This window comes from Dreissena polymorpha, chromosome 7 (assembly GCF_020536995.1).
Source record: "Dreissena polymorpha isolate Duluth1 chromosome 7, UMN_Dpol_1.0, whole genome shotgun sequence".
In the NCBI taxonomy this organism is placed as follows: domain Eukaryota; kingdom Metazoa; phylum Mollusca; class Bivalvia; order Myida; family Dreissenidae; genus Dreissena; species Dreissena polymorpha.
In genome coordinates this window covers 41,932,559-41,945,585 of record NC_068361.1, presented here as the reverse complement: position 1 = coordinate 41,945,585, position 13,027 = coordinate 41,932,559, and the positions used below count along the sequence as shown (strand labels likewise).

General features: G+C 32.5%; 1 protein-coding gene across 1 annotated transcript; it reads left to right on the top strand.

Moving 5' to 3' along the window:
* Positions 1 to 8,772: 8,772 nt before the first annotated feature.
* On the top strand, positions 8,773 to 12,488 carry LOC127839662 (uncharacterized). The gene is made up of 4 exons (XM_052368045.1): positions 8,773 to 8,899; positions 10,537 to 10,621; positions 12,107 to 12,203; positions 12,314 to 12,488. Exons 1-4 carry the CDS (start codon positions 8,870 to 8,872, stop codon positions 12,486 to 12,488), a joined length of 387 nt encoding a protein of 128 aa, XP_052224005.1. The 5' UTR covers positions 8,773 to 8,869.
* Positions 12,489 to 13,027: the final 539 nt, after the last annotated feature.

Genomic DNA, 13,027 nt, shown 5'->3' with positions numbered 1-13,027 from the left:
TGAGCGAATTTCCTCGAAAGTTGGAACCTGGCCAAGTACAGTAACATTTATATGGAGACGAATTTAAACAAACATTTCTACCTATCTGATCAATCTGATTGTTGCGGTGTGTTTCATACAGACAACGTCGTGTTTCGTTTTTATTGGTATTGTTGGCTATGCAATGAGCCTGTATAGAATGGCAACATGCATATTAATATAATGCAAATATTGTTTTATAACGCCGTTCTTACCGTTCTTGCAACCCAATTACGATAGCTTTAAGTCGACATCTAAATTAGTAACATAATGCAAATTATGCTAACGACAACACAAAGAACGTTATAATGATATACGGGAAACACAGTTTTAATGATATACGTGTAACACAGTAACAATGTTATACCTGTAACACAGTTGTAATGATATACATATAACACAGTTTTAATGATATACATGTAACACAGTTTTAATGATATACGTGTAACATAGTTTTAATGATATACATGTAACACAGTTATAATGATAAACGTGTAACACAGTTTTAATGATATACGTGTAATGCAGTTTTAATGATATGCGTGTAACACACTTTTAATGATATACATGTAACACAGTTTTAATGATATACGTGAAACACAGTTTAAATTATATACGTGTAAAACAGTTTTAATGATAAACGTGTAATGCAGTTTTAATGATATACGTGTAACACAGTTTAAATGATATACATGTAACACAGTTTTTATGATATACGTGTAACACAGTTTTAATGATATACATGTAACACTGTTTTAATGATATACGTGTAACACTGTTTTAATGATATACGTGTAACACAGTTTTATTGATATACATGTAACACAGTTTTAATGATATACATGCAACATAGTTATAATGATATACGTGTAATAAAGTTTTAATGGTATACGTGTAATACAGTTTTAATGGTATACATGTTACACAGTTTTAATGATATAGGTGTAACATAGTTATAATGATATACATGTAAAATGGTTATAATGATATATATGTATCACATTTTTAATGATATACATGTAGCACTGTTTTAATGATATAAATGTAACACAGTTTTAATGATATACGTGTAACACAGTGTTAATGATATACGTGTAAAACTGTTTTAATGATAAACTCATAAAGCAGTTTTAATGATATACATGTAACAAAGTTTTAATGATATACATGTAACATAGTGATAATGATGTACGTGTAACACAGTTAAAATGATATACTTGTAACACAGTTTTAATGATATACATGTAACACAGTTTTAATGATATACGTGTAACACAGTTTTAATAATATACATGTCACACAGTTTTTATGATATACGTGTAACACAGTTTTAATGATATACATGTAACACTGTTTTAATGATATACGTGTAACACAATTTTAATTATATACATTTAACACAATATTAATGATATACATGTAACATAGTTATGATGATATACGTGTAATGAAGTTTTAATGATATACTTGTAATACAGTTTTAATGGTAAACATGTAACACAGTTTTAATGATATAAGTGTAACACAGTTTTAATGATATACGTGTAACACAGTTTTAATGATATACGTGTAATGCAGTTTTAAAGATATACGTGTAACATAGTTATTATGATATACATGTAGCACAGTTTTAATGATATACCTGTAACACAGTTATAATGATAAACGCGTAACATAGTTATAATGATGTACATGTAACATAGTTTTAATGATATACATGTAGAACAGTTTTAATGATATTCGTGTAACATAGCTATAATGATATACATGTAACACAGTTTTAATGATATACGCGTAACATAGTTTTTATGATATACGTGTAATGCAGTTTTAATGATATACGTGTAACACAGTTTTAATGATGTACGTGTAACACAGTTTTAATGATATACATGTAACATAATTATAATGATATACGTGTAACGCTGTTTTTAATGATATGCGTGTAACATAGTTATAATGATATACGTGTAACACTGTTTTAATGATATACATGTAACATGGTTTTAACGATATACGTGTAACACAGATTTAATGATATACGTGTAACAAAGTTATAATGATATACGTGTAACACAGTTTAAATGGTATACGTGTTACACAGTTATAATGATATACGTGTAAAAAGTTATAATTATATACGTGTAACACAGTTTTTATTATATACATGTAACATAGTGATAATGATATACGTGTAACAAAGTTATAATCATACACGTGTAACAAAGTGATAATGATATACGTGTAAAAAAGTGATAATGATATACGTGTAACAAAATGATAATGATATACGTGTAGCAAAGTGATAATGATATACGTGTAACAAAATGATAATGATATAAGTGTAACGCAGTTTTAATGATTTACGTGTAACATAGTTTTAATTATATACATGTAACAGTTTTAATAATATACTTGCACATACAACTAAGTCATTGGTCCAAATGTAATATCAATATAGTACTAAATGAATGTTATATAAACAACCATGCCATTTATTTTACCTTAATATCCAATCCATACAGTATTGTTTTTACATTAGCTCAACTTCTTTTTCATATCTTTTCTAAGAAATAATGACACACATGGTGTAATAAGTATATGTTGTGTACTTAATTATTATAATCATATTTTATAATATTAATGTGATAACGTGTTTGGTTACTTTGCAACGTGTTTATAAATTAAACTCCATATTTTTTAGATATGATTGAACAGAACATGTTTGTGTAGTCATTTAAAGGAATGATTTAAGCTTGCATTGTCATTAGCATTTGTTTATGAGAATGAATTGTATCTTATTGTAATCCCATAGTGAATTGTCGTCGTTGATAAGCACTTTGTAACAGTTTTTTTTGAGGGGCATAAACCGTGATCATATTCAACCATTCATATATAACTTGTCTTTAGAAACGAAAAGTTTCAAAGACTCGTTTAACTTATAAGGTGCGAACATTTTATTAAATTATCAAACTTAGTAAAAACACAAACGTCTGCAACATGTTACATGCAGGACTGGTGCCTTTATCAGAAACTTTTGCATTAACTTAACCGATAATTATTTATGTTTTAAATTCCATTTTAATAGTAATTTTCTTTATGTATTAAGCAATATAATTTTGCTTGACGTCTACAAATATTTATGCAACAAGCCACGCGACGAAAAGTACTATGATATGCAATTGTAATTATTCCGTAACGTGGTCTTAATGCAAATACGTAATCTAAAAAGAGCGCATGACTGTTTCATGTACACTTGTAACTTACACGTAGAATCATCGTAAGTTTCATGATCGTTTGTTCGCGGTTTAGCAGGATAAAAAACGTGGGTGTCCCCTGTGTTCAAATCCACGATTTATGACCAGTTTTTATTTGAAGGGTATTGGAATGCTTTTTCTGCGTTTATAAGAATTGTATACGATTTTCGTGTGATGCTTTTGTTGATGTTTATGACTTATGTTGGCAAGTGAATGCACATTCGTACGGAAACTGCGGTCGCTTCATGGTTACAAAAAAAGTTGAACCGTATTATGATTTTCCGTATGGAGAATTGTTGAGGCCGACTTGATTCCGTGTGGAGACACTTTCTTCAAGGTTATAACACTACATTCCTGTGATACGCGAGCAGACAACGTTCGGGGCTACATATAATATATTTACCGGCTCTACTGGCTAACAATTTTATAAAATAAATATAAATAACAAACTATCAGAGTATTATGTACCAGTTTAAACCGTTAGATCTGATTATAAAATAGCAAGGCTTCTTAAGATTTAAACGCTTCTGTAAAAACTTAAATACATACATGATATGAGTATTGACTGCTGTGAAATTTGGTCATGTGCATAAAAAAAGATAAATTGCCTTTCACATTAACGCACATTTTACGCTATGCTGTTATCGAATCAAGCTGCAATGCATATAAAGTAACATTAATGGAGGATACTGTTACAAATACAGAGCATTGTTTCAGTCACAAAGTATGATTCAAATCAATAGTAACATATTTAAATATACATGTTATAATAGCTTATGGCAAAAATACAGATTTCCAGTTTTTAAATGATGTTATCAGTGAATAAAAGTAACTATAATCTGCATACATGTTAATCTGATCTGCTTTAAAACACGGTTTACGATATCGCTTTTAGGTCGATTTTGTGAATTAAATAACAAGTTCTATTAAGGCACGTACGTTCTGAAGTAATCAAACGATGACATTAAGGGGCAGTTATGGCCGTATTGTAGCTTCCAGATAAAGGCCCCTAATATGTAAACAAAATTTCTAGCGAGGATCGTAGCCATACTTAGTTGTTTTGAATAACAATATTAGCAAGGATTTATCACAAACCAATAGGACTGCCGGGGTTAGCACGATTGACTGAAACAAATAGATATATTTGTGTGGATGGAGGACAAAATACATCTCTTGTTTTAAGACAGTATGCTGAGATATTCATTTTCAAAACTTTAGATTGAAAGATTTACAAGTCTGCATCAGTATAAGATGTTTCATGAAAATCACGCTTATCGATACAACAAACGTTTCCGTAACGTTGAGTGTTCAGTATTTAGATACAAAATGTTTTATAGAAAAACTAACTATAATATGTGCAATAATATTTTGTTTTTACAAAGCAAAACTATTTGTGTTTATATCTGACGCGTTAGCTGCAGTCGTGATTTGGAAATAACTACGACGTAACACAAGAAACACCTGGCTCATATATAACAGATTCTGGCTGTAAGCCAAACACATCATGTTGTGCTTATACGTTTACCTTTAACTTTGTATTACGCAATATAATGCTTAGCAACATTTAATACATGATACAGCGTTCAAGTAATTTGATATGAACGACCAAGTGTTTGAATTACATGTTTATTCGCTGCTGGCTAGGCTAATAGGTAGAATGTGAAAGTGGCGTATCGGTAGTAAGTCGACTACAAAATGTGCAATACAATAATGCCAGGGGCGTAGCGCGGCCATATAACGGTTACTCGAAGTATAAAGAATAGTAATGATTATTGAACAGTAATTTTGTAAAAGAAATACATTCCGGACAATTAATGTCGTTGATATGAGGACAAAAACAAAGCGCGTAGCCCAAAGGCCATACGTTATTTAATTATTAAGTGTCAATATTAAAATAGTTGTTCTCAGTTTTGTCAAATCGTTTATCCCAAATGTAGTATTTAAGACATTACATCCGCATTTGTTTTTGCAACGACATAAAACGTCGAAACTAAGTGCAAAGCGCAAATTTCAACAATCTTTCTATTTTAGTTGGAAACTTAATACTGTTTGATTAATGTGTTCAAATAAGGTGGATAGAACAAGCCTCCATATTGTTTGAAAGATATAAAATTATAACTCATGTACAACTCATAGAGGGCAATCAAAGAATGTGCAGACTTCAAAGTGCATTACAACTTTATCTTCAATATTTTTAGATATAGTGTCCTAAGTTATCTTTATATGTGCGAACATAATATCGCGATTACTTAAAGCATTCATATTCAAGGTAAAATTGAATAAATATAGTTATTGTTGGTTTTTGTTTGTTTTTAATATGTAAAACATAACTAAGCCGTATTGATGAGCTTCAAATAATATATCACATTACATGTGTTCATAACGCTATATGTCGTGAAGAGTAAATCTTTTTTATCGGAAAAATTCGTTTTCTGTAAACAGTGTCGCAAACAGTTCAGCTTTAGATAAGGCCTAGATCTACGGTCAATGTATAAATTTCATGACCTCTCTCGTGACGCGCGTTCAATGGCTGACACACGATAGTTTGCGCGATACACGAAGCGACACACGATAGTTTACGCGATACACGAAGCGACACACGATATTTTGCGCAATACATGAAGCGACACACGATATTTTTCGCGAAACACGAAGCGACTCACGATAATTTGCGCGATACACGAAGCGACACACGATATTTTACGCGATACACGAAGCGACACACAATATTTTACGCGATACACGAAGCGACACACGATATTTTACGCGATACACGAAGAGACGCACGATATTGTGCGCGATACTTAACGCGACGCACGATATTTTGCGCGATACACGAAGCGACACACAATATTTTGCGCGATACTCAACGCGACGCATGATATTTTGCGCGACGCACGAATCGTAGCGCGATATTTTTCGCGATACACGAAGTGACACGCGATATATACCACGATATATCGCCTCTAGGCTACCTACACAATGGCGATATTTCGTGGTACATTCTCGCCCGTTGCTTCGTGTGTCGCGCAAAATATCGTGTGTCGTTTTGAGTATAGCGCAAAATATCGTGCGTCGCTTTGAGTATCGCACAAAATTTCGTGTATCGCTTCGTGTGTCGTGTGTTGCCCTTGATGGAAGAAGAGCGAGATTATAGATAGCACTACCCGGATTCCGTATATAATAGCAATTAAAATATATATAGCATCAATAAATAGTAATGTGATTGTTGAAAACAAACAACGCCATTGTTTATATTTACACATGTGTTTGTAATTAGGCTATACATAGATTTCCAATGTGTCGCATTTGACTATGCATTTCAGATAGAAGATAAAATCGGTTATCAGAGTGCCCAATTTGTTAAAAGTCTATGCTATTCGAAGTATCCTTTATCGGGAATCACATTGTCTGCAACTTCATGAATACCATCTATTTAAACATGCTCTATCTTCGTTTATATATCATTGAATACTATCAAAATTTTTGTTGAAATGTTTACTATTCATCAAGTTTATGCTATTTTCCGACCGAATTTGCTTTTTGTGCGTGCAAAATTCTACCATTTTTCCGTGAAATACTTTCTTTCCAATACAAAAGGATACACCATTTATCAACTCGACCACGTGCCTTGTTTAAAAAACTAATTCTTACGATATAACTTAAACAGACTGAGGAACTTACCTCTTGCGAGTGGATTTTGTTTTTCTCCGTTATCGAAGTGCCATCGGGTATCGAAGTATCCACATTACCAGCGTGATTTTAATGATATACAAAATATGTTTGGGACTTTAATACAGGATGAATAATGCATCCCATTTTAGACACAAACACGAGCTGTGTTTGCGAAACACAATGCCCCTACTGCGCTTTGAAGCCATATATTTGACCTTTGACATTGAAGGATGACTTTGACCTTGACCTTTCACCACTCAAAATTGTGCAGCTCCATGTGATACACGTGCATGCCAAATATCAAGCTGCTATATTGAATATTGCAAAAGTTATGACCAAGGTTAAAGTTTTGGGACAGAATGACAGAAGACAGACAGACAGACAGACAGACAGACAGACAGACAGACAGACAGACAGACAGACAGACAGACAGACAGACATACAGACAGACAGACAGACAGACAGACAGACAGGCAGGCAGGCAGGCAGGCAGGCAGGCAGGCAGGCAGGCAGGCAGGCAGGCAGGCAGGCAGGCAGGCAGGCAGGCAGGCAGGCAGGCAGGCAGGCAGGCAGACAGACAGACAGACAGACAGACAGACAGACAGACAGACAGACAGACAGACAGACAGACAGACAGACAGACAGACAGGCCCAACACAATATACCCCCGATCATTCGATCCGGGGGCATAAAAACTAATGCATTTAAATTACATACTATATTGTATGTGAAAACAAGTCATGATTTGTTAATTATTTTAACGGTGATAATTCATTTTTTTTTACAGTTTTGTTATATAATCAGTATAGCAATTCAGTATAATGGGTTTGCATATTGAAGGAAGTGAAGTGATTTTCATTGCGAAAGGAACACGCCAAAAAGAATCAACATATAATGCACATTCTAAAACGTCGAGGTCAACGTTTGACGTTATTGATTGTTCTGTATATTAAATCAGGTATTTTATTATGACAAGTGTTGTCATGTATGATATATCAGTATTGTTATGTGTGACATGTCAGTGGTTTTATGCGTGACATGTCAATGTTGTTATGTATGACAGGTATTTGTTGTCATGTATGACAAGTCAGTGATGTCATGCCTAACATGTCATTGTTGTTATGTGTGACATGTCTGTGTTGTCATGTTTGACATGTCAGTATTGTCATTTATGACCTGTCAGTGTTGTCATGTATCACATATCAGTGTTGTCATGTGGCATGTCCGTGTTGTTCTGTGTGACAAATGGGGTATTTTAGGAAATGTAAGTGTTGTCATGTATGACATGTCAGTGTTGTCATGTGTGAAAAGTCAGTGCTTAAGGTTCGTTTATATATTGGTACATAGGATTCTCGATGATTTCAATGTCAGATTATATTTGTTCGCATGATTTAAGCATATTTTATGCAGGGAAATCATGTTGATCTATCACTTTCCTTTTTCAACCGATGTAATTAATAAGTTAATTCATTCATGCTATGTTCAAGCACTTTATTCGCACTAATGAATTCTTTGAGTTTTACAAGTTGATGCTCTTTAAAAGTCTACAAACTATTAAATAACTCCCTAATATCCCGGTGTGAATTAAATATGGTTATTTTCCAGAGGGAGCGAATGAGTTTTATTTCACTAATTATTTCAACTTTCATAACAAAACATGTTAAGTTAAACATGAACGAACTTAAACGCTTTTCCGTGCAATTTAATCTATGTTAATAAAGATAGACACATGCCAAAATTCGTGAATGTAATTTTATAATCGCCAGCAAGCCAGCCAGATCTTATCATTTCTCAAACTAACTTTTCAAGTTCCAGGAAAACACGTGAGTAAACAGCTGCCGTTTTGATAAGAAATGAAGAAACCTTTCATTATGTAATGTTCTCTGTTCGGTGGCTAAACGTTCTAGAAATACCTGGAAATGTGGAAAGCAGCGAAATTGATTATGTTTGTAAGTATCCTGATTGTTCAAAATATAAAATGCTTTTGAATAACGAAAACAAAATACGAAAACAGAAAAGTATTAAATTTAAAAATACATATTATTCGTTGATACTTATATAATTTAAATTGTATGGCTTTTATTTTCTGAAATAAGATTTGAAAACAATATGAGAGAAAACAACAACAAACTATTTGTATGAATTTTTCGTTTAAAGCAACGACTCGCTATTGTTTTTCGTGAACCTTTTAAATAACTGCTGAATAAAACAGTATGGCATTGGATGCTTTATATATGGCTGATAAATATCATGCTGTGCATGTCACTATATGGAGGATTTTGTTGAAAGACATGGTGATCAATTTACTCTATTTTTTATTATTTTAATAATCATTATAATATACAGTTAAAATATTTGAACAGTTCGCAAATGGCATAATAGTTATTATCCACACCAATACGCCACATAATTGAAAACACGTATTCAATTAGTTCAAAGATATAGTTCAGCGACATTAATGCTTATAGTAAAGAATCGCATAACAGCAGTAATTGACTGCTACGATATCAATATGACGTTATTTTGTTACGCTATGTTTACGAAGAAAACGTTTTACATGCGTTAAGTGGTTTATCATACCACCGCATTGATATCTGCCTGATATAACGTTGCCTGATATATAGAGAAAACCACGTCGCCGAATAAAGCGAAGTTTATTTTGGGATGCTTAGAAAATCTGAACCACTAGCCTTGGCAAGTGCTTCAGATTTTCGGGCCGAGCTTAATAAACTTCGCATTATTCGGCACCGACCTAGTTTTTGATGTATCCCAGCAAATTTCTTACTCGTCAATTATTTCTTTAAAAATAGAAAAGGATAATAGAACTACACGGAAAAATTCCAAAGTTATTTTAAGCAAACATTGTTTTATTATTTTATTTGTGGCGAGCCTGATATATTACAAAAAGATCTGGCACTAACCGGTGTTTCAGTTAATCATACCTCTACGTCCCCGATTTTAAAGAAATAATGAAAAAAAAATACTCAAAAAACTGAAGCTTTAGCTGGAAAGAATAAGACTTTTGTCGTTTGATGTGTTAATAATGACGTCATGAGCACGCGCACTTACAATTTGTAAAAATGTTTTTTGCTTTTTGTGTTGCATTTTGTGTTTAAAATATATAACATGTAGGTATCCAATTGTTTGTCTTGTTGAATCTGATTCGATTTCACCAAAAATAATTACTGTATAGTTGATTCCGAGTAATATGACCATCTTCCACACATGACTGATATATGTTTTACAACTTTGAAGCGCGCGTGCTCATGATGTCATTATAAAAACGTCAAACGACAAAAGTCATATGCTTGACCGGTAAAACTTCAGCTTTTTCGCGATATTTTACAGTATTTCTTTAAAATCGGGGACGTTGAGGTATGATAAACAGATAGCTCGAATCTGCGTACCAGATACTATTATCTCGGCAGAGTAAAATAGTTTAAAAAAACATAATACCGTCTTGTATATATATATATGTATGTATATATATGTATATTTTTGAAAGCACTAGTCGCATTATTACAGTTGCTTAAGCTTTTTTACGATACTTATCACACAAGTAAAGAAAAGGAGTACTGTGTTTCAGGCTCTGATATTTGATCAGGGACAATCAGCAATTGACGATGTGTTCCGACAACTAATGGAGAAAAATGACGGTAAAGAATATTCAGGTACACAATTATATAAATTATATACACAAACATATTGTTCATGTAAATAGTATTGGACAATTAATCAATAATTCACATGATGTTACTTGACTTTGAACTGAGATCAAATGTACTATTTCCTTTCAAATGTATCTACAATTCCTGTTATTTCAAATTTTGAATATGACTACTTATTATTATTATTTTCTTGAACTCTGTAAAATAAATAAATGCTATTGATAAATGTTCACTAATATCAATATGTTTATGATGCGACTGAAATACCGAGGCCCGATCGCAACACATTTTGTGTTGTTATGACACTGAAAGAGAACACAAACATACTCATCCCAGTTTTTGTAATATCCAATAATACATGACGATTAATGTGAAAATGAAAACAAAATTGAATGGGAACAATGCATCATAAAAATACACAAATATTACATCGAATCCTTTTAAATAATAAATATTGATTTAAAATCAAGCAGTGTAGGTTCTAACGCGCTTATTAATGAAATGCAAAGCTGGAGTTTATTACCGATGCACTACCTTCAGTGCTTGGCTAGTCTTTATGAAAATGTGCACAGATGGTCGTTGAGCGGTTGTCTACCAAACGAGTGCACACCGTTCAGCATAATATTGTTGAAATAGCTGAAATATCATAAATATGTTTTGAATCAATTTCCTTCTAAACAAACATTTCAACATTTCGTTTTATAGTCCCCGTCCAAAATTTATCACAATTCTTGCCCTCTGCACAAAATTAACGCTTAAGCTAAACAGAAGTTGGGTAACACAATATTTTCTGCTTAAGTGATGGCCAAATATTCAAATAATTGTACACATATGTTCAATATGTGATCCTGAACATGATGATTGTATAAGCTTAAAACACTATTCGCCCATTTTTCAAACTGAATATCAAACTCCCATTCTGTATACTGATTAGAAACATATACATCCGGTTTTAATTCGATTTCCTTATTGTTCTGCTTTTTTTTGTTAAGTTACCTTTAATATGAAATTGCCTTAATATAATTCCAGACATTTGCTTGCGTGTTGTAACAAATATGCGATGTTTTGATACATCAGCCTAACTTGTTATAGAAGCGATACGAATTAATATTTCAATGCAAAAAATATTTCAAAACTAGAATAGCAAGTATTTGATTAATGACACGGTTTTAAGCGATCTAACTTGTTCTGTTGGCATACAGGTAACACTTATGTTTGTGATTAATGATCAAATCAGTGCGAGATTCCGATAGCCTTTGGACCTTTAAACACCACATGTTGTGCTTTTGTTGTTTCAAAGCAACGACTTCAGATTTTTCATTGTTTGTTTCGTGTTGTGTTGTTCACATTAATATTGTCGTGTTTTATTCAGACAATTACCATAAACATTGTCGGATAGTAACAATACTTTCTTTTCTGATTATGTTTCCGCACATTTCTATTCCAATACTAGCATTTTATGGTTGTTTAAGCAAATTTACATTTTAGACTGGTGTCCATATAAAATGAAGGACAGCAACAGAAGGCTGGTTAAGCTAAATTACGATATGGTGATTGACGAGAGAACATATAAGGATGTTTTCAGGTAACTTATCGAGTTTTCTAGTAGAAAACAGAAACATTTTGTTTGATTAAATCCACGATTAAGCAAGTCATAATTTATTTTTTATTTTTGGTCGTTTAACTATTTTTTAGAAATGATTTCAAGCACCAGGGTGTTTCCTGTAAGACATATAGCGTTGTTAGTCAGACTGCAAAACGTCGAAAAAGAATCGCAAGTGTGGAGAGCCGCTGGCCCCTTGAAATACCATATCAGATAGACACAGGATTTGGCAAGTTCTTATTTAATGATATCGAAGTTATTATATAATGCAATGTTTTATACGTTTACTTTAATTAAAACCTATTTATTTAAGTTCGATTGCATCGAACGTCTAAGGCTTATTAAAAAACTCCGTTTCCTGTGTAGAAGCAATGCCTGATGTCTTTCGTGGAGATCTAAACTGGCAGATATGCATAGAACAACATACCACGAAATGAACGTTATTGTTTATGTTGTAATGGCACTGATTTAGGTGACGAGTATCATTTCATATGTATATGCCGATGTAGTACTTATTTAAGAAAAACATGGCTATGCAGTACATTTTTTATTAACCCATCTGTGTATAAATTCCAAAGAGTATTAGTTTCTTGTGAACGATTAGTAATTTCCAATGTATGCAAATATATAAAAGAAGCTCTAGTTATACGAATTATGATCCTAAAAAATACAGTTTAATAGATTTTACCACACCCTAAACAGAACTTACGCGTTCGTACCATATATTATTTGTATTTGTATTTTAATTGACTTTATGGTTTATAATGTAATGTGATTAGTCGCATTCACGTGACAGAATATAATGT